At 37.0% G+C, this 24,484-nt stretch overlaps 1 protein-coding gene across 1 annotated transcript in view; it reads left to right on the forward strand.

Annotated features, from left to right (window-relative positions):
• Nak (Numb-associated kinase) overlaps positions 1 to 24,484 on the forward strand; it is a 171,384-nt gene that overhangs the window by 46,540 nt on the left and 100,360 nt on the right. Inside the window, exons 7-8 of the mRNA XM_081726884.1 lie at positions 1,266 to 1,369; positions 9,114 to 9,837. Of these exons, the coding sequence (XP_081583010.1) occupies positions 1,266 to 1,369; positions 9,114 to 9,837 (828 nt within the window). The remainder of the gene's footprint in view (positions 1 to 1,265; positions 1,370 to 9,113; positions 9,838 to 24,484) is intronic.

Consider the following 24,484-nt stretch of genomic DNA (forward strand, 5'->3'; position numbering starts at 1 on the left):
CCCTGGTTCGATCCCAGCTCGCGCCGTGTGGACTTTGTGGTGGACAAACACCGTGCTCGTGGGTTTTCTCGGGGTTCTCCCGTTTCCTCCCACTTTCTTCATTCCACCGTTTCATTCATTTCTCATAATCACCGTCTCCTTTAGCCTAACCGGCATAACCGTGGGACGTTAAACTAAAGATTTCATTTCATTTCATTTCAAATTTCTTTCATAATCATGTGAAAACGCGTGAAATTACAGCTGTTTGACTACTCGTTTGCTGTTCATCTACACTATCCTGATAAGTAAACTTTGAGTCTGTAGCCATTGCTATGTCAGTGCATAGAAAGAAACATTACTAATGCCGGAGTTAGTAGTTGGTGGACCTTTCCGTAGCAGCACGTAAAGCTTCAACTCAGTGTGGAATGGTATGCAGCAGAGTGCCTCAAGTATTTATGGGTCTGTTTAGTAGTCGTAGTAGATCCTGAACATTTTCTATAGGATTAATATTTGAACCACGAAAGAGTCTAAACCCCATTTTGCCTCTTCCATCTTTGCTCTATGGCATGGCATCCCGCGTCAGTTAATCTGCTTCACACGGCCAACTCTTAGTATGTTTTGGGTTATTCTGTGTTTTCGGGCCGACGTAGCAAAGATCAGCAATTTCTAAAGAGATTTTGAAAATTGAAAGTGATTAAAACAATGAGATTATTCTGATGTGTATTTCGAAGATTGAACCGAGAGAAACAAAAGTAATACTTATTATGTAGTTTCGCTTTTTTCTTTTCTTTTCTTTTTTTTTTTTTTAATCATATAAAATTCTAGAAATGATGTGATGTGACATCCTAAGGAGTTGTGAGAAAAATCAGAATATTTTCCGCAAATTTTCTCTTATTAATATAAAGAAAAGTAATAAATAAGGTGTCTAGCTTGCAAGTATCGCAAAATTGACGTAAATCAATTTTAAAGTAAAGAGAGTATGTTCTATTCTGGTGAAACAAACTTCTAAAACTTTTATAAGTAATACTGTTTCATGACATTTAGTGCAGAATTGTGGCGACAGCATAAGAGGAGTATAAAACATTTTTTAAGAAATTCCATCATCAGTTTGAAAGATTTTAGAAAAATGATGGCTTTTTTTTTTTTTTTTTAATTTAATGGATTTGATAATGTTTTTCTCTCCTTTAATTGCTACAAATGTACGTAATCTGTTTTGAAATTTATAACTTAATAACATTATGCACATCAAAAAATACATTTGTTCATTAATTTTCTTGTGATTGTAGGATACATGTTAGAGCCTGACTGTGACAAACGTCCAGACATATTTCAAGTTTCGTATGTAGCCTTTACACTTCTGGGAAAAGACTGTCCTGTACAGAATTTACATGTAAGTACATAGTATTAATCTCTTAGTACACGGAATCTGCAGATCCAGGTTAGAAGAGGAATGGGATTAGGAACGTGGAATGTAGGATCCTATATATGGGGAGAATTTTTAGATATTAGAAGAGGACATAGGAAAGGCTGTTGTGTGTATATATATATATATATATATATATATATATATATATATATATATATATTAGCGCCTCGGGAAATAGACTGGAAATGATACAATATGTCGATACAGGTCGATATGCAATAGGTCGATACAGGTTTGTCTGCTTAGATAACCGAAGCTCATAGTTTAGACTGGGTCCTTAGTTAAAAATAGTATATTGTTAATATTTAATGAAGTCGAATTTTTGATGAAAGAATTATACTAAAGCTGTATAGTGCGATATCTTAGTGATAGGTATGCACACGTCAACAGAAGAAATATATGTTGGTGCTAAGGATAGGATTTATAAAGAATTACGACAAATATTTAATGGTTTTAGGAAATGCAACACTAAATTAGGCGATTTTAACTTACAGATATTTTGACTAACAATTGGTATAGAAATCTTGCATGAGAACAGTAATGACAGTAAGAAGTCTGATAATTTTTTAGCATCTGAGAGTTCAATCGTGAAATTTCTTGATTTCTTCAGAAACCGTACCGTAACCAATTAAGTTGGTTGGTTAATTGACCAAGGAATATCGTATACACAGGTTCAAACAGAGTGGCATACTACAGTTCAGACCACTATTTCATGATCTTGAATATACGGAGGAGGCTTTCAGTAATTAGCGTAAGTGTGAAAGCTGTCAACAAAGAAAGATTTGATGTTGGAAGACTCCAGAACAGGTCAGTCAGTAATTTGAGATTAGGATTCGTAATAGAATCGGAGTTTTCCAGAGATGATAATGAGATGAAACGAATGAGACACTATCGAAACGTGGGAAAACACTCATTTCATTATGAAAACTATAGGGCAAATTAAAGGGGAGAAAGAGAAACAGTGATTTGAAGAAAGTGTAAGATGTGAAGGAATAGAGAATGCGAGTTAATTACAGTTGCTTATGAATTCGACTGTTGTAAACACTGTACTCGAAGCTACCCGTATTAGACTCGGCAGCAAAACATTACATGGGGAAAGTTCCTCGTGAAGTTTAAGTGAAGAATCTTATTGATTTGTCCACAGCACTTTGGACAGTCCAACAGAATATTGGATGAGCCAATGGAGAGATATGGAGTTAGTCACGTCAGTGGAATACATAAATAGTGTATAAATTATATAAACTGTTAAACGTATTAGTATGTCCTGTAATATGACAATTGTGTAAACTTATAAATCTAGTTGTGACCACTCTTCAATGAGAAGAGCGCGGTTTGGAGTGTTAAGTTCCAGACTTAATAGAGATTAAATAAGTTACATGAGGGATAGGATTGCGGAAATGGAGGAAGCAACAAAACTAATAACTCAAGTAAGTTATACAACATAAAGAAGCAAACAGATTGTGGAAAGGGTATCCCTTCAGGCTGAATATAGTGCAGGATGAGTGTACAAATATCCAAACGGATCTTGAGAACATTTTAGACGAAAAGGTCTTTCTGTGAACTAAATAAATACAGAGAAAATGAGAAAAAGTACAATAGAGTAGAAACTGGAGAACCTTCAGTTAAGGAATCGTCCCTCTCCTTTAGAGATCTAAACGGCAGTTAAAAAGCTGAAGAATATCAAATTACAGAAAACCAATTTCATTCCAGCCGAATTAGAGACAGGAAGAACCTTTTACAGATACAGACTAATCTGCGTAATATGGCAGATAAAGGAAATAGTATTCGCGTGTTCCCACCCTTCGTCCCCCATACACACACAACACAAACAAACATACACACAGACACACACAAAAAAAGTTTAATTGGGTTTCCACGTGGGACTTGCTGCACACACTTCCTGGAAGTTTCGTTCGAGGTGAAAGAAGAAAAATAACAGATAAGGTAACGTATTAATGAGAGTTTTTTTGGTAGCTGGCTGGTTGTGCTTTCCTCAGTTAAATGAGGAAGTTTATGAGAGCAAGTCAAACACGGGAATATCAGACAGCATTATATGCTTGTATGCATTAGAAATTAAATTAGCAACAAACACATGGTGAAACAGGAAGAAAAATATGCCAAGCCTTTGGTCGAGCTGTACTAAATAAGCGGATAGTGCAACGCTGGTTAAACAAATTTAAAAGCAGCAATTTTTTTCATGATGTCCACAGGTCATAGACAGCGAGACATCAAAGCTGCTATTGAGCGTGATAATGAATAAACGTGTGAGAGATTGGGAGAACAATTTCAATTGCAGTGCCGAAATACATCAAGATATACACCAGTTTGGACTAACGGTATAGGTGTGCCCAAAGGATTCCGCATGAGTTGACTATAGCTCAGAAAGCGACACGAGCAAAGAAATATCGCGTTTCTTTGTTCTCTCGTAGGACAAGTATCCGTTTTCGACAGAGTGCTTATGGTTTGCAGTTGACACCACATGAACCCCACTCCCAAACAACGAAAACCACCACTGGATCTACCTAGGTGTATGCTCTGCTATGTGTACTCAGTGTATCGTACATCGCGAGTTTGTGCCACCTGGCCTGACAGTCAATGCAGCCGTGTACTCACAGTGAATTAAAACATATTTATGAAAAATCTAAAACCGTGAAACGAGTGCTTGTGGATCGCAGAGGTTATTACTGTGCTTCAAGATAGTTAAGCCGCAACACCATTATCCGACTGGATTGAGAATCGACTTCAAATTCTCAACTGTCGACAAAGTAACTCAATGGACGACTTATTTTGTTCTCGTTCTGTCCATGTCTGCTGGAGTTTAATACGAGTACGAGTTATTGCTGTTGGTGGGGAATATTCCTGATTTCTCAGATACATGTTACTTCATGTGATTGCCGTTTCGTTGGAAGGATCAAAATCCGACAGGAGTTTTTTAAAAATATATATATATATATCCTGTATATGGTTATCAAACTAGAAACACTTGAAGCAACTTAACTGCTTAATACGACGGAGGTTCCACGGTTAGCTCTACAATAGCTCTGATTCGTCGTGGAATGAAGACATATACTGTGTGTTTTACGAATAGTTTTCAGAAGAATATTATTTGGTCTAGGAATTAATTCGTGCGGTTGGTACGCACACATTGAAGCTGTAGTACAAACACAAAATACATAAATACCTTAAGAAAAATATTGTCCATCGCTAGCCACCACTTTCGCCCATCTGTCAGGCAATGTACGGATTCCGTGGCGAAAGAAGTCCTCATCCTTGGAAGCGATCCAGTCAGAGACCCATGTTTCGATATCTTCTGAAGAAGTAAACCGCTGTCCAATCAAATCGTTGTTCATGCAATCGAACAAGTAGTAGTCCGAAGGAGCAACGTCTGGTGAATACGGCGGGTGGGGTAAAACTTCCCATCCGACATTTTCTAAATAGGTTTTGACCGGTTTTGCGACATGTGGGCGAGCGTTATCATGTTGAACAATAAGTTTATCATGTATGTTCTCCCATTCTGGTCGTGTTCTGGCCAGAGCTTCCTTCAAACGCATTAATTGTCGTCGATAACGTTCTCCATTCATAGTTTCACCCGGTTGCAGCAGCTCATAGTACACCACACCTTTCATATCCCACCATATGCACAGCATAACCTTTGCACAGTGAATATCTCGTTTTGGTTGTGATGGACCTGGTTCACCTGGTTTCACCCAGGCCTTTTTTCGTTTAGGGTTCTCGTAATGGATCCACTTCTCATCAGCCGTAATAATTCGATGCAGAAACCCCTTTCTGCTCTGTCGTTGAAGCAGCAATTCGCAAATGGTTTTTCGTCTTTCAACGTCTCTGTCTTTCAATTCATGTGGAACCCAATGTGACATCTTTTGAATCATTCCCATGGCTTTCAAGCGTTTGGAGACTGTTGTTTGATCAACGCCTAATGCTGCTGCAAGTTGTTCCTGCGTTTGACACGAATCCTGCTCGAGCAATGCTGTCAATTCTTCGTCTTGAAATTTTTTTGGCTGTCCAGCTCGCTCTTGGACTGCCAAGCCGAAATCACCACTTCTAAACTGTGCAAACCACTTCTGACACGTTCGCTCAGCTAGAGCATGGTCACCATACACTTCCACCAAAATACGATGACTTTCAGTCGCACTTTTCTGCATGTTAAAGTAATGCAGCAGGACACCCCGCAAAAACACTTTATCAGGCACAAATTGCGCCATGTTCACTTAACTACAAACTGGTGTTGTTGACGCTTTAATCCACTGCCCTATACTACGAACGATACGCGATGACAGGGGTTTGCAACACATGTGTGGATACACGGAACTGTGAGACGCTCCGTTCGTTGCGCCATCTCTTGTCCACCCGCACGAATTAATTCCTAGACCAAATATATAGTCCTTAGACAATTCAGTGCCAGCTCCATGATCGAGGATGGAGAAGAAATAATGTTGAAGTCTGGATATTGGACGGGCAAGGGAAGGTAGTTCATTCCAAATTTTGTAACACCGTACCTCAACAGCTCCATCAGTGTGAATTGGCCTATTTTAGTGCTGGAGAATTGTCATTTGGCCGGAAATAACGTCTAGACAACGTGATCACTTAAAATCTTCACATAATGAGTGGCAGTAAGCGTGCTATGAGCGTAATAAGATGCACGGAATACTATGAAATTTGTGGCCCACAATACCATGGAGCCGTTGCCATGTTTACGGCAGGGAGACAATTTCGGAGTTTAAATTTCTTTAGGCGTCCACTATGCGTAAACACGGGCTGTTGTTGGAAATAATGTGCAAGAGTACTCATCGTGCCGGTACGCCTTTCCATTCATCGGCTTTCATTTGCATGCAAAACAGCAGTTACTAACGAATATCAGGTACTTATGTCTAAAGCAGTGACTTGATAGTTCTGTCACGTCAAAAACGAAGATATTTTCGTTGAAACACACGGGACTGGTTGGGCAATAGAGGTAAATAGATGAGGAAAAGGAATAATTAATAAAGAGCTAAAAGTAGATAAATATGTTTAATAATAGAAATGAATAAAAAACATTTGAAAGTTAGAATTAATAAAATTAATAACCCATATTCGTACTTTTATCATAAGAGTGTCTACAGTTTTTGTTCACAAAACAATGTGAAAATACAAAACACGTATATGAAGGTTTCGAGACTGCAATTTCATTCTCAGGGCATGGAAAAAGCAGAAGAATGTTCAGTCAAAAGTCGTGATCGACCATATTCGAGTAGTGCTCGGATCTATAACAAAGAAGAATGTGGCTAGGTTAAAATTAAAGTTTGTGTCTACAAAGAAGGAAATATTAAGGAGAGGGAGGGGGGGACATGGGTTACAGAAAATTACTGTTGAGAATTTTGTGGATGTATCACTTGCGTGATGCAATGGAAAAGAGCTCGAATAATCTACTTATCACTAGTTATGTTTTGTTTTAATGCTTTCAAATAATTTCTGATAAATTTTCTACCACCACATCGAGTTCTTCAGTGGAATCGGAGGCTGATACGGCAGTGACTTCAACGTAGCCGACTAGTTCAGATCGTTTGAATTTTGTGTACTTCTGTAGCAACTAGATTTTTGGAGTTAGATTTCTATTTTAGGTAAGAATTGAATAAATAATAAATAAATGAAAGATAAATAAATAAATAAAGAAAGAAAGAAAATAATAAATAAATGAAAGTTCCATTAAAGGAGTAGAAAGTCATGATTTCCCTACATGGGAGCACAAAACTGTACAGTCAGACTAAAGAAAATTACAGCAAGTATGGGGTGATGATAAACTACGTTTACTTAAGAAAATAAATTGAAACATGATTAGAATATTCACTACGAGTCACCTTATTATATGTTGATATTTAATTTACGGAACGTTTTCTGTGGTAACTTCTCAGTACATAGGACTTTCCAACGCCTCTTAGGTGCTCAATAATTCCAGTGAAATTTAGACTTTATATTCAATTCACCTTACAAGAAATTTCAGGAAAAATTTAGTTATTCGGAACAGTCGGAATTTTGGAATATGCATTGTATTTGCTACACAGAATCTCATTGATGTATTTATACGTGTTATTCCATTAGGACGGTTTTTGTTTAATACATCTTTGCAATACCGGCAAAATTCTTCGATATCATGCATGAATCCAAGAAATGTGATAAGAAAAGCTGTTGATGGTTTGAAATACGCCACTGAAGATGGAAGTTATCATTGAAAACATTTCATTAATTAATATCATGAGGATAATAAAAATGAGTTATAGTTAATGCATAGTAATAAAGAGGGGTCAAAAAATTTACTCACTGTTGTAATTAAATAATTTGTAAACAAAAAGATTTAGTCACTAATCTAATTCGTAGTGTAGTGTAAGGTTTTAAATTTGTTATGGTACTGGCAATTTATGTCGAGTATATGCGCGTGGTTGGTGGTGGAATGAGCAATCATATTAGCCAGTGCAGCAGAAGATAGTCGAGTAACATCAATGGCTGAGATTCGCGTATCGTTTGTTGAACGCAAGATTGTACTGAAATGGTACTGGAAGTACGAGAACATTCACGAGGTACAACGGCATTGGCAGAGAGAGTTTGGAACATGTCCATCAACACGTCGAATAATTGCCTGCATTTGCGATAAATTCGAAACCGACGAAACAGTTAAAAATGTGCACAAGGAATGAACTGGCCAACCACGAATAGCTACAATTGTGGCGCCCAGTATTGCAGCATTTCACCCGATCACCACCAAAATCAGTGAACTAGGAAGCGCATAAAAGTGAGGTGAGCTGCTCAAGTATAAGACTTATTCTAAAGAAGGCAAGGTGAAAAGTGTACATTCCATGCTACATGTGATTAATGTGGGCGACCCAAATCTATAATAGAGTAGTGTGAATGATTTCGGCACATGGTTGGTGAGGATGCGGAATATGCAGGGAAATTTGTGTGGACTGACGGGGTGCAATTCAAACTTAACGATACTGTGAACTGCCACAATTGTGTCTACTGGGCTCCTGAAAATCCTCACGCTCATGTGGACAGGGCAGTGAATCTGCCGAGGGCACTGTGTAGTGTGGTTCGTCAGTGCGCGATGTGATTGGTCCCTTCTTCCTCTAGGGTCCGTTAATGATGAAATGTATCTTGATATGATGAAGGGTTTTGCCTTCCATCCAAAAGCTGTATGGCGATTAACTTTTTTACATACAACAAGACAGAGCCCTGCCTTACTACAAGATGTCAGGTTGTACTTGGATAAAAACTCGGACGGTGGGTGGTCGAAGAGGTCCTATTGAGTACCCATCGCGGTTCTCTGATTTAACACCTCTGGACTTCTGCCTTTGGAAGACTGTCCATAGTGACGTGTATCGACAGAAACCAGTAACAATCGATGAGCCACGTGAAAAAACCGTTGACTCATGTGCTGCCAGTACGCCAGATACACGAACAGCCATAATTCGTTGTGGAGTTCGGCGCCATGGGATTTGTATAGAAGCTGCTGGTGGTCATTTCGTACACATACCATAACCCCCTCGCAGTACAAAAAACGGTCACATGAAGTCAAATTTGTCATGTGATATGGACTAGCAAACAGTGACTATAATTTTTGGGACCCCTTTGTATATTTGCCTGGTATCATACATTTTCAACGTTAAAAGGTGTTAATAATTACGTGCAATAATTGAGCAATTATTTTTTCTTCCTTCAGAAATCGTCTGTTCCAAGTATCGATCAACTTCCTTGTCCTGTAATGGAGAATGAGGCCAAACGGACTGCAGTGAAAGTGACCAAGCAAACAGTGACCCCTATGGTAGAAGGAACTAGTGTTGCTCCAAGACAGAGACCGAAAGGTAGTCAGTCGGTGCCTGTAGGATCTATTCCTTTGCCACTGCAGTCAGTAATAAATTCGTCTCGCAGGCAAAATCCTCCAGTGATGCAGCCACATAGCAGTAATACAACTGTGAATGGAAGCGTGCCAGCAACGTATAGTGCTCAGCCCAGTGAACAAGTTGTGGTGTCAGGGCAGGTCCCACCGCCAATGACTGTACAAGTTAGTCCGAGTGTTCCTCCGCAGCAGTCTCTTCCTCCTCCTCCTCCCCCTCCTCAAGTTCAAAACAATTCACCATTCCCAGGGAATTCAGGGCAACCATTACCGCCCTTTCCTGTTACCTCTCCTCATTCAAATTTTCAGCCTGCTCAATTCTTTTCTCCTTCACCATCTGTCCCAACTGCAGTTACTGTATCTTACGACATAGTTAATTCATGTAATGCTACATCAAATACACAGGCTCATCAGCCAACCGTTCTTAATCAACCACCTGCCATTCCCCCTCCATCTGTACCAGTCGGAGTTGTAACTCCTACATCAGGGAACTCAAGCATGGATAAAACCAGTAAGGAATCTATAGAAGCAGCTCTCTTTCCACCTTCAGGTAATTTTATTTATTATTAATTCATTTACTTGCCTTTTGACTGTATGAAATACTCAGTGTGCCAGATATGTAATGCGACAAGTCATTTCCAGGAAAAGGTGTTAAAACTTGGAGTGGATCACTAGAGGATTTTGAAATTGCTGGCAGAGTAATCAGTTGAATCATGCAGAACTTTTCGATTAATAGCCACTGAAATAGAATTGTGTGGTGCAGTGTGTCAAAAGTGTTGTGATAAGACAAGGATTTGCAATAAAACTTTTATTACAAATTAAAGGAAACTACAAGGGATGTAAAGAAATATTTAAAACTAGCTTGTGGCAATAACTAACAGCCGTTTTATAGACGAGCCTGAGTTTGAAATGACATGGAACATATTTCCGGCCCAAGAAAGTAAGTCTGCAAAAATCTTGTATGAAAGACTGGTCAAGGTAATTTTCTATGCTACCATTGTGAATGGCTGGTATTATTTGGGAGTGATGCATTTCAGTCTCCCACATGAGACATGTCAGGAATGAGCTGATCAAGAAAGCTAGTTTCTCTTGCATGATAACCCACAAGCACACTGTACACTGCCTATTATTGTGCTTGGCTCTGATATTTTTTCTCGAAATTGAAGTGTCATGAAAAGGAATCGTTTCAACGACACTGTTGACATACGTGGTAAGGCAGATCTCAAATCAAGTTGTTCATCATACCTTCGACCAGCTGTATGACGTAAGTAAGCGTTATGTGGAATTGGCATGGAATTGCTTCAAATGAAGGTAGGTGGCATTTTCATCGTAATTGTAAAAATCGTATTCCTTATCTGGCATACTGCATAGTTATTGAGTGTTCTTATAGCTATATTTAGAGTGGGTATACCGAACGATTGTTCAAAATACTGGTGAAATAAAAATGTAAAACTACGTATATTGCTGTTCGTGTAAATCAAATACTGTGGAATCGAGATATGCTTTCTGTGTGTGTATTTATTGATGTTTCCATGTAATTTGGGGTACATGATTAGATGTTATACAGTTTGCTGACTATCAGCACATGATATTGTATGACCTTGCTCCGCTTTTACTACATTTGATTGTCGGAATGACTTTACACCTGGTTGTTCAGAAGCAATGAAAGACATCGAAGTCGTGCACTCAGTTTGATGAGTTTGACAAGAGTTCTGATTCAGTGTACGTAGTGGCTTGTAGAGAATTTGGTGGTTGTATAATGTATAATAATTTCTCAATGTCATTGTGTAGGAAGAATTACATAGAGCAGATTTTAGAGTCCTTTACATCAGGTAATATTAAGAGGCAACTTTATTTATTGCATTAGAAATATCCTCAGTTTGAGACCAGTTACATATTCCGTTTAGGCCATGTTTGTAACATCAGTACTATTGTCCGTTAGGTCAATGACATTTTATGACTGGCATGTTTGATAAGTATAGGATATCTTTACCCATATTTCAACTTGTTCATGTTAATTCATATTTAGTTGCGATAACATCCCATTGTTAAGTTATAGAACTTGTGTCCTGGTTTGGGGGGCGCGGCGGCTCAGTGGTAGAGCGTTCACCTCCGGTGCTTGGGGTCCCTGGTTCGATTTCAGCTCGCGCCGTGTGGACTTTGTGGTGGACAAACACCGTGCTCGTAGGTTTTCTCGGGGTTCTCCCGTTTCCTTCCACTTTCTTCATTTCATTCATTTCTCATTATCATAGTCTCCTTTAGCCTAACCGGCATGACCGTGGGACGTTAAACTTAAAGATTTCATTTCATTTTTTGTGTCCTGGTTTGCAATTTCCTTATTGCCGTCTAGTATATAAGCATAATAAAACAAAGGAATGTGGCTAATTGCGATCAAATCCTGACGAATGTTGGACGTGGATTTTCTCGAGGTGGTTCTTTAAAATACAAGTGAATTTATAATACTGTAGATAATTTTAATATTTAAGCTTTGTGTTTATTATTCAGTTGTATATTACTTAGTTTCTACATCTGATTTCAGAATATTATCATATACACAGTGCAGCAATTTTAAATAAAAACTTATTTTTTCTCGATGCTTGACGACACTGTGCAAACGTTCTGGGATGCGAACAAGTGAGGGATATCTCATCAACAATCGATGCAGAGCTCGTTGACTTTGAGCGATATTGCAGCGTGTGGCACTGTTGAGTATGGGCACGTGTCGTGAAGGTTCGTCAAGATTTCAACATAGAATTAAAAAATAGTCAGGCTCAAGGTTTGCGTGAGCCTGGGTAAAACTACTTCGGCAACATTTTACATATTACAGTAAATATATGGGGAAAATTTTTATTTCGTCCTTTGTATGTAAATAGTACAGACGTTTCAGTAAAGAACGGGAGTCAATGAAAGGCAACGAGCAATCGGGTGCAGAAAGGACAGCGAGAACACCGGAATTGGTTGAGAAAGTGTACAGAATCAGTGCTGAAGACCGAGATGCTTCTCTTGAAGTCTTTGTTGAAGAGTTAAAAGTGAACGAGAAAACGTTTGATGCAAAGAATAGCGCGTGTAAGGTTCGAGTATCAGAGTGGTGGCAATAGGTGTTTGCTTCGTGTCAATGTCCTAGTCACAAGTCTTTAATTGTAAAGGAATTTTTGGCACGATAGAGGATCTATGTATTGTCACATCGTACCTATTCATCGGCTCTGGCTTCATATGATTTCTTTTATTTGCTAAACTGAAAACTGGAAGTAGAAGTTCCTACTTTGATGATGTACAAACAAGCAGGGAGAGTATGACAAGGGTTTTAAATAGCATTATATATATATATATATATATATATATATATATATATATATATATATATATATATATATATATAGTATGGCGCAAAAATTCCTGTCGCCAGGTCGCCATTGGCGACTAGAAATTTAGAGCTGGCGACCAGTGTTGAGTAGGAATGATTTCTGCCTAAACTCACAGGCTGTTTCGCGCGAAAATAATTGTCACTGTGAGAAAACACCGAATATGAAGTCTTTCTTTGTCAAACCAAAGGCCTTGGGGGAGGGCGGTCTCATAATTTGTAGTTGAGAGGTACTGGCGACCATCATTTTTGGATTGTCGATTACGTTCGATTTTGAAATTTTGCGCCCTGTATATATATATATATATATATATATATATATAAAATAATAATAATAATATAATACAGGGTGAGTCAAAAGTCCAAAAGTCCTTGGACACCTGCATAAGTTTGAAAATCGACGGGAAAAGTAAAAAGTGATGATGGGAACAGAGGTTTAATGAGGGGCCGCAACTTTTGGAGTGTATGCCATTCATGGCCGCCATCTTGAAATCCGCCATTTTGGATTCAAGTCATTTTTTTAAGTGGGAAGGGGGATGTATGAAACATCAAATAACACTAGCTTGAGCTCAGGAATTTAGTGCTGTAATTTGTTTTTTGTTTTTTTTTTCTATCTTGTACAGTTTAGAAGTTATTAATGTTCAAAGCTGGGAAATTACCTTGATACTGAATGCTACAACACATGTTCTACGTGTTGTCCATCCCGTGCAATGCACAGCTGTAGTCGCCGCAACCACTCTGACTGCACACGGAGGAGAATGTCTCCTGAAATTTGGTCATAGGCTTGTTGGATGTGTTCCTCCAGGTGTCTCAGCATACACTATCTGCTTAAGATGTCCCCATAGATAAAAATCAAGGGGCGTTAAGTCAGGGGATCTGGGCGGCCACTCCACGGGACCACGGCGACCAATACACTTCCCTGTTAGTTGTTCATCCAACCATTCACGGACACCAAGTTCATAATATGGAGGGGCTCCATCGTGCTGAAAATAAGATGGGAAAATGCCGCCAGCGTTCAGTGTGGCAGGGAACACAAGGTCCTGCAGCAGCATCAGATACTGTGGTGCAGTTAAAGTGTTGTAAATGAAAAATGGCCCAATGATGCGGGTGTCCCATATGCCACACTACACCATCACCTTCGCTGGACTATGTTCTTGACTAGGGGTCAACTCAGTTCGGATTTGCGTCACACCAGTATCGATAATTATGTCGATTAACCTCCCCGTTCAAAGTGAAATACGCCTCGTCGCTGAACAGTATGCCCTTGGCAAACACAGGATCCAGTTCGTGTTGTTCAGTAACCCACATGTAGAACTCCAACCGGCGGTCAGGGTCATCCTCGTTCAGTTTATGTTGCATGTATAAGGATGATTTCGATCTTCTGTTCACGTATCAGACCCATTTTAGATCACCTGGAACAAAGAGAGAACTGGGTCAGTATCAAGGTAATTTCTTACCTTTGAACATCAATAACTTCTAAACTGTACAAGATAGTAAAACACAAATTACACCACTAAATTCCTAAGCTCAAGCTAGTGTTATTTGATGTTTCATACACCCCCTTCCCATTTTAAAAAATTGACTTGAATACAAAATGGCGGATTTTAAGATGTCGGCCATGAATGACATACACTCCAAAAGTTGCGGCCCCTCATGAAACCTCTCTTCCCTCATCACTTTTTACTTTTCCGGTCTATTTTCAAACTTACGCACGTGTCCAAGTACTTTTGACTCACCCTGTATAAACTAGCAGTCCTTCCATGCACTCCTAGGCATTGCGCCACGATGTATGGATGCAAGATGATTTTACCGTAAATGATGCAAAATGATGCAACCTTCTATGAACACTTGTTTATTTTTCGTAACTTTAGTCTCGATTTCAAAGTGCCTCAATGTGTATATTAGCTCAGTACCCCTTCGTGCCCGACTGATTCACTTGCGTGCTGTGCACGTGTTCCCGTGTTCGATTCCTAGTGAGGTATTTGCCTTGAGTGCAAATCCCAATAATAATTCGCATCCCGCTTTAAACAGTAGTTTCCACCTCCATGTTAAAACGGTACATTGAAGTTCAATAAACTAAGCCATACAAGTTCTGTATGGTTCCATGTTCTGCTTCTCAGAGATTTGCATATCGTATTTACGTCACAATAAACATTGACTCCAATATCAGAAAATTTTTACCTGCAATTTCCTGCTGAAGAGGAGATTTGGAGAAAAAACTGGACTGCCAAAAAAAAAAAAATAATAATAATAAAAATAAATAAATAAATAAATAAATAAATTAGAAGAAGGATCATTTGTTTGGCTAGCATGAAAGAAAAGTCAGTATTTTCGCAATTCTGTGTTCTAGATGATCCTCATTCTGTGATCTTGATCAGATTATCTATAGAGATTGCGTGCATCAAGTAGAAACTTCCTTGTACACGGAAACAAGTTTATGAAGAAACTTTGTGCAGAGTTCTTGAGAGATTGCTTGATAAAGACATGATTTTATAATGAAACGTCCCGGTGACAGGCTCCATTTTCGCACAGATTTTTGGATATACGAATGCACAAAGAAAGTCCTAGGTGAAGGAATACTATTCTTAGAAAACAACATCATGAAAATCCTATAATCACATATGCTGTTAACATGTGAAGTTGTGCGTGTTAATCAAAATAATGATCACTCATACCCAGCACAAACGAGTTCAATTGTATACTTAAGCCTTACACGTACATATTGGTAGTAATTATAAAACAAATTATCGAAGCGCTAAAATAATAAAAAAAAAAACACGACACAAAATTCTGTCTAAATTACTATGGCTGAAAAATGTATACTTTAATATGTGATGCTACTTGGATAACTGTCGGCTGCACATTGACTTTTAGTCCCTTCGCTCAGTCCAGCTTGCAGCATTTAGTCTCAGACCCAGGACATTTTTCGGTAATCACCCTCATTTTATTCACTCGCATCGTCTACAGGAGAGCACCGATTGGCTATTATAGTTCTACGGCTTTCATTGTGCTTGGTGGATATTCGTTATCAAATCATTCCCACGGGTTGAGAGAGAATCATGAACAATGAACTATTATAGTGTATGAATAAAGAAATGACAAAAACTTCTGGTTGTACAGCAAAATAACCCAATAATTCTATTTCGTGAAAAATAAAAGTGATGTCCAAAATAACGGAAATAAGGACTATTACAGATCTTCGACCCTTCTTTCTCTTCAGTGGGGAACTTTCCTTTCCATAGATTCGAGTTTGATAGATTACTGATCTGTATTTTTAAATTGCTTTCCGACACCCTAACTTCGTAAAATCGTGTTACTGCATATCAAATGATCGCATAAGTGGATATTTAAATTGTTGAATGGGTGAGTTCGGTTTTAGCGTCCCATTCAGCACCGAGGCTATATAAGACATGGACCTGCCGCTTAACGTAGGATCCGAACCACTTGATTGCCGAAAATCGAACCTTGGTCTCCCGCACCGAATCCATACGCTAACCATATAGCCACAAAGGAGCTATTTTGAGTGCTTCCGTAAAAGTTGCGTTAATGGTCAGAACCGCCGGTGTATTATAGTCTATAGTTCTCAATTTATGTCGTTGTAAAGTTAATTTCTCTCAGCAATTTATATAGCACTTACTGAGCTGTCTTTTATTTGAAATATTGCGCTTTCTTGTGAGATTCGCTTTGTGGTGATACAGAAATCTGCTCCCGAAGTATGTATGCAAACTCCATCGAAGTGCAGCATGTAGCTCGCTAGCCTTGGCCTTTCTTTAGTAGAATCCGGAATGAAGTTCATAGTGAAAAAGTCGCTGAACTCTATTATATTAGCAGGGATATACGATGTCATTTTCTATTTCAAGACTGTGTAGCCACTTGTCAGATTTTCTTGATAGCTACGTACACAGAACAGAAACCAGCGATTAATTTTCGTTTACAATACGTACGTGGAATCAGTCAGTCAAAGCGACAAATTCTGTGCTAAATGACAAATGTCGGATACTCGATCAAGAAATCGCACTAACCCAGCGGGACATTACGGAAGGTCAATGTGATCCAATTGTCTATTAGCACTGCTATTCATCAAAGTTTGCAAAGGAAATGGTTTCTTAAAGCTTTTGCGTACAACCGCCAACTTTGATATATAACAATGAAACTCGGAACCAGTAACGTGGTCCTGTAATTCCTCTCTCTCTTGGAGTAGAAATAGTGATGGGGAATGGCTATACTATGAGGGTTGATCGTGCATCATGGTTTGTACCCCGCAGACTGCACCGAATTGAAGTTCCTGTCGTGGTTCAGAGACTTGTTAATAGTAGGCCTTCATAACCTCGGTATTGCATAAGGATGAAAAAAAAAACTAACAAAGAAAGGCAAACTACCGAAAACTTGGGCACCATATGGAGTCATAACAAGTATAAGCTTATTTTTATTTTATTAACTTCTGACAGTTATGTTCCAAGGCTAAGCGATACGGTGATTATGAAGATTAACGAAACGGTGGAATGAAGAAAGTGAGGGAAAATGGGAGAACTCCAAAAAAAAAAAAAACACTCACATGGTGTTATCACCACAAAGTCTACTTGGTGCAGGCTGGAATCGAACCAGGGATCCCATGTGCCAGGGGTGAGCGTTCTACCATTGTGCCACCATGGCCTCGTATAAGTTTTTGATAACGTTGGATGAATATACATATACGTGTCAGATTGTGACAAGGCCCTACCACAATATCGATCCACGGTGGCTCAGTGGTAGAGCGTTCACCTCTGGTACATGGGGTCCTTGGTTCGATCCCAGTTCGCGCCAAGTGAACTTTGTGGTGGACAAACACAGTGTTCATGGATGTTCTCGGGGTTCTCCCGTTTCCTCCCACTTTCTTCATTCCACAATTTTCATTTACTTCTCATTCCGTCCCCTTTAGCCTAGCCGGCAAAACGTAGGACGTGAAACTTCCGTTTCATTTCATTTCACAATATTAATACAAAGTGATCGATTGATTTTGTCCGTCACAGGAGGGAATGTTTCGTGGTAGTATTCGTTTTGTGGCTTGTAGGGTTGTCAAAGTGAATATTGCATACTTCCAGACGAACATTATGATATTTGTACATTTGGACTTCCGAGACATTACGAGTATGAACTATAAACTGCCTCCGGAAACGATGTTAGTTAACCCATGCTATTACGTAATTAGACAAACTTAAAGGTAAGTGCACCATCTTAACTTGTCATTTGTTCTTCATTATGTCGGAGTTACTTGCTGGATTCTTCTCATATCTCTGATGTATGTAATAATATTTTAGAATTTATTGCAGGTTCAGTAGTATTGCAAAATGAGAAAGAGAAACTTTTGAAACCAAGAAGTGCTTTTTTTTTTTTTTTTTTATTCAAAATTCCTAATGTTGAATTCTTCCTGGTACATTCAAGCAGTTGGTGCTTTCGCTTTCAGAAAAGTGATTGGTTAAATTAATTAGGTCACTTCGATAGCAATTAATTATAATTAATTAGTTAAGGTACAAATTGGCAAAGTTGCTATAAAGAGAAAGAATTACATTATTTTCAAATAGAACTTGATAAATATGGACTTAGATAAAAGCACTCTTCATCTGTCAATGTTGCCAGTTCTAGTGTGATCAAGTGAGATTCCGAGTAACTACTAACTCCTGATAATGTGTTTAAAAATTTCTTCCAATGTAAGAATCAGGTTGAAAGTGAATGAAAATAAAAATAAATTTCTAGTTATAAAATAAATTTTATAATGCGATTACTATTCTATTTATTACCTTAATGTAAAATTTTATGTAAAAAACTGTGGCTGAAAACCTAATGGTTGTTCATGTGGTTGTTAACCACCATGCAGGCCATCAGGAAAACTTGATCCGTACCATCACTTTTATCTTTGTTGTATGGGCCAATTTCTTGAGGGCCTACAAGATAGTGGCTCAGCAAAACCTTGAGGACGAATTAAAATAATCTTCAATTTAGGAATAAAAATGGCTACAGTTGTGACACTTTGGAAAAATGAAATAAAACAGATTTTCAGTATTGACTATACAAAATTTAATAACGTAAGAAAAGATATCAAGAAATGGATATCTTTGCGTTTTTGCATAGTTTAATTTTTAGACTTTAAAAAGTAGCTCATAGATCTGGGTTTACTGTCTCCATAACATCGTTCTTCGGTAGTATATAAAATTATTAACAGGTTAAATGAGTTATTTCGTTGATAATTTTAACATATTTGGGAGATTCCCGAGTTAACTAAGAATATAAAGAATCATAATAGGCGTGACAAAAGGGAACATTCACACTAGAATCAAGGGACAAGTTAGAGGCACTAAAAAAGGAACTGTAATATCAAGTTTATCGGAACATCCAAACTCTTCAAAATATAAAATTATAAAAGTCGAACATAGAACAACGTCATTCGCCGGAAAGAACTTTTTAAAATTTTATACGAACCATAAATCCAGGACTAAATTTAGAAAAGTAAGCTTCGATAAACAGAGTGCATGGCGAAGAGCCACTTTAACAATCATTAAGTTTTAAGCCTATAAGTAGTGTAGTACCGCATTACAAAATTACTCAACTACAGTCATATCGGAAGAATTTTAGGACATTATTAGAATTTATTAACTTTCTAGAATATATCTAGTCCATAATGGAACTTAGTAAATTTGACAAATGAAGAACATTTTTACTAATCTGTAGTTTTAAAGTTCCGTTTTAAAATAATAATTCTTCCCTATCTTCATAGCAAGTTTATCATCATTTTTTAATAGTTACTGTAGTTAATAATTTTTCCAAGGGAGAAGACGAGCTGCTTGAGTGACTATATCAAAATACATCCCTTATATCAAGAATTGGTAATAATAAGCATTTTTCGCTTTGAAAGACTTTGTTTCTCACCATACAACAGTTCTGAACCGGCAACATATTATATAATGTTATTACGTACATTACGAGATGTGAGAACAATTTTCAACAAGTTGCTTTGATAAATGAAACCGTATAGGACATGTTAAGACGACACATCTACTGGTAAATTTGTCTACCAGAGACCCCAGTGATCTTGTGAAACACAATGAATTGTCATTTCGTGAGATGAGTAGTTTCAAAATCGTGCTGTGAACGTTTTGCATTTTTTTCTCTTTAAATTTATTTTTTGCTGTTCCGTTTTTCGAATACTCTGTATACATGACACACACACATTCAAGATATTCAGAGAACTACAAAACCAATGAGTTCGGTTTTTAGCAACGAAAAGTTATAAAAGCTTGGTTAGGGACGAGAACGTTGAAGGAAACAATAATTATAGCTAAAGAATACACAAGTAGTCAAAATAAATTTACCTGAATTGAAATGAAGTTGATGGTAATCTTATTAACGATATTGTACGATTTTTCCCGTTGTTTTCCCTTTGAAGTTCGAGGGGTGCAAAAAAAAATTGTCACGGTTTTGTTATGAGTCATTAATCTTTCTTACAGAAAACAACATTATGTATCGTAAATTTTCACGAAGATTTAGATATGCATTTGAAATTAAACTGTTTTTCTAGGTTACTTGTACCGCTTCATAAATCATCTTCCATCTGGCAGTAGTACCGGAGTAACATACAAAACTGGACATCGTTTTCCTGGAAATTCCTTGTACCGGTGGCAAAGTATGGATATGTTTTTCAAACAAATTTTAGAATCACGTGAACTGTAGAGCATGTTTCACGAACACAGTTTTTGACACATTGATTTTCAAGCTTTTATTCTAGGTTTTTAATCGACAATTGTCGTTAAGCTTTCATCTTAAGACAATAGCAAATTTCAGCACTATTATACTTGCTTCTAATCACTATGTTTTGATATGCTGATACTATATTATATTGCAACTGTATAATGTGAAATAGACTACAGTGTGCTTCTAGTGTATTATTTCACATGCAACTACGTAATTGTGTGTCCCCTGTATAAAACATTACAACTGCAAAGGTAGTTGCCCATTCGCTGTCATAGTGCAATTACATGTTCCAGTATTGTTAAAGTGTTCGAGAAAAATTTATTAGCCGAAACACTCAAATGGAAATATCTGCTTATTTTTTGTGAAATGTGTTAGTGATCTGAACAGTTTTTTCCCCCTTTTTCCAGTTTAGATCTAGTGTTCTTTATTGATAGATGTTATGCAGTACACTTTGTGAATAACATTGTGCTTATCTTTGCACCTGTGTTATTTCTTGCAGTCTGGAATTCGTACGTATTCATCATTAACTACTTTCGTACTGTCTTGTAAATAAAAAGGGATCACAAATTCCCGGATAAGTTTCACATAACACTTGCTACAATTTTACACTTCCGTTCAGATTGGTATCTGTGCACTAACATACGAATGAAAAACGAGCTATTTTTTTTTTAAATCCGAAGTTTATTCCATTATATTTATATGTGAAGGTTGCACTGATAACATTCAACTTCGTGTATATCACTGTAGCCAGATCAAAATTTATGTCAGGCTAAAAACTGTGATGAGTTCGAGTTTTTCTAGTTGTGAAATCCTTGAATATGAACGTGTAAAGATTAGTACATGAGAATAAAAATCTGTTTACTTCTATTCCACCTGTAATCAAGATTCTCTTTATCTAAATTGAGTTTCAAACTTTTTTGTCCTAGTAAAATATTATTCGAAACTTCTACTTTTTCAGTGTTGTCCTGACTCCTGTAGATGTTTTGACAGGTGTGGAAAGCCCTCTATCTTCTCTGATGGGTATCATTGTAATGGGCCATTTTAAAACGAAAATTCTATTTTAAAAAAAAAGTACAGATATATCAGATATTTCCGTTATGTTGATAATTTTGTAATTATTTATAAAAATGAAGACACGCCATCTGATCCCATTTTTGAATTGAACTATTCATGAAAGTATAAAATTCACTGTTGAAAAAGAATCTGATAATGGTTTAAAATTTTTGGATGTATATCTACATACACTGGAACTATAGCAAATTTTCACGTCGGTATACAGGAAAGAAATAGCTTTCAATTTCTTTGTGCATAAGAATTTTAATTCGATTTCTTTGTGCATCTAATGAAAGTCAGTTTTTCGAAAAATTTATTTCTAAGAACATTCCGATACTCCACAGAAGAGGAGAACCTTCAAAAACATACAAAAATAATTTGTTTTAGGTAAGAGAAATGGCTTTGATGACCACACGGTACTGAAATGGAAAAAATCAGATGGCAATATCACATTATACCTAGTGAAAAAGTTAACATTGACAAAAAATGGGTTTTCTATCCCTTTGGCCAGGAATTTCCTAAAAAGAATAAAGAAAATGGGCAACATTTACGGTATTAATTTTTCGGTGAAATCGGGAACAAGCTTTGAAAACTCCTTGTCAGCTTACAAGAATTACTGCAGAGAGAAATTGGCTTCCCCGGAGATTTACTTGAGTCATACGCTTATAAGAAGTCCTACATAGGAATGACTGAAAGGGTTAAAGAACATATCAGAGACGGAAGAGAAGACGATCCTCCCCCCTCCGCATGTCAGGCTCATCAAAACATCTGCAGGAGCCAGGACACAGTATTGAAAAAGGGAAAGTACTGCATTCTTCCATTAATATCACTGAAAGAAATGTTTTCGAATCATATTTTATTAGGATAAAAACTCGAAACTCAATTTAGTTAGAGCAAATCTTGATCATAGCTGGAACTGCATGATATCATATCTAAAGAAAAATACAAGATTTTTATTCTCATGTACTAATCTTTGCAGGTTCACATTCAAGAATTTTAAAACTAGAAAAACTCAGGGCTCAAAGCACTTTTCAGCTTGATATAAATTTTGATCTACTACAGTGATTTACACTTAGTTGAATGTCGTCGGTGCATTCTTCATATCAAAATTTTTGTCCAAATTACAAGAATAATTATTTGATACCAAATAACAAATTTGCACAAAAGCCATAAATATATTAGTGACATATGAGTAAGAGCGCACATGAAAACCAGTGATTGAGTGAACATACAGTTATCATGAAATAAACTTGGAAGCAAAAAGCATTACAAAAAGTAGCATGTTGATATGTCGAAATAACAACATAATCTAAAACGGTCACGGGTGCAAAAGTAATCAGAGACTTACCTAATGTTTACTTCATTTCAAAAATAAACAAAATGATAAATTGATAGATGAAAGAGTACCGGCTCTGAAGTTTTACCAACATAAGGCGAGAAAGAGTTCCTTTTTAATGTTATTCTTTCAACATTTTTGTTTAAGGAAAGTATTAATGTATTCCACCTACCTGAGTCTCCTCCTTCCTTCCTTGGAATCCCAGCATTTTGTGTATATTAAATTCTCCTTTACTTAGTTTCAGAATATGATTTGAAGACCATAGGGGAGAGGGTTATTCTCATTAAAAATAAATGAATAAAAAAGTTGAGTACAGAAATATAATGAAAACACTCATATGAGCTGAACTGTGGAGATAATTCAAGTAAAACAAGAGATGACAGCATGTTGACAACTTGTTACTTGCACTCTTTCCACAGTTCAGCCCACAAAAGTATGTCCATTGTATTTCTAAGTCACTCACTCATTTTTCTTTGAGAGTTACCATTGATTTCCCTCATGCCCTTCATTTGCTTTCTTTATAGCTGTTTTATTCGAGTACATTCTGGAAAAATTGCTTTTTTTTTTTTTTTTTTTTTGTTACTTTTACTTAATTGACTTGAAGATTGTTTTTAGTGTTCATAATTCGAGCTTAATTTCCCGCTGTGGTATAGTCTTTTCTCACACAACAAAACCAAGGAAGTTATTACTCATCTTTTAATTCGTGCAGGCGGCAAAGTTGCGAACTAACTTCCTTATTTGCAAACGACATCAGCTATACGAAGTGCTACCAGAGGTACTGCTTTTATTTGAGACTTCTTGCATGTGTTTTGCAAGAAAACAGAAAAAATATTTAAACCTAGTCAAATTTATGTGGGAGCAATCATCCACATACATGAAGTCGTTTTGCGCTATGTAAAACAGTTTAACACGAGATGAAGCATTAAACCATCTAGATGCCTGCTAACTTAATTTTTCCCATATAAAATAAAGAATATTAAAAAAAGCTCGACAATATAGAGTATTAATACTTCTACATTATAGGCTATGCTTATTCTCTGAATGTTATGGTTGATAAAAATATATCAAACGTATGAGTGGAAAAAGTACGCATTACCTCAAGTAGAAACTTTTCTGTCCAGATAATTCTGCTTTTTCACCCTCATTACTAATTCTATAACATTTTTCACATTCTGTCTATAACACGTGCAGTTTTTTCCATTGCCTTATTTAATGGCAATATGAGTTCACTTTTCTCTTTCATTTTCTTTATAAATCCTGTAGTCATGAAGAAAGAAAAACAAAAACTTCTAGTCTCGCTACATCCCTTCCACCCAGTAACCGCACGTAAACACAACAGCATCGATTTTACAGCACAAATGCAGTAACTTATCTGATACATAGTAGATTTAAAATAACTTAAGTGTTTCTAAGACATTTAATTTAATTTACGTTGTTATGACGTTTGAGCTAATAGAAATGTTTAATTTGCAAATCCCTCTCTATTTAAAAGATAACGTATCTTACCCTATATCTTTGTAATAAATTATGACAGTTTTAAAGCTTCATTCGCTTGTTTTCAGTGTGAATGTTTCAGTTGCGCTGCTAAACGTGTGACATGTTAGTGGAATTTTTCATTCTGGAAAGTCCTGTAGAGTTTGAGAGAGTTTTCATTGTAGAAAATTTTTAGAATGCACTTTCAGGAGCTAAGACAACTTATAATTACTAATATAAAATATTTTT

The sequence above is a fragment of the Thermobia domestica genome, chromosome 1 (assembly GCF_964235325.1).
Source record: "Thermobia domestica chromosome 1, izTheDome1.hap1.1, whole genome shotgun sequence".
Classification (NCBI taxonomy): domain Eukaryota; kingdom Metazoa; phylum Arthropoda; class Insecta; order Zygentoma; family Lepismatidae; genus Thermobia; species Thermobia domestica.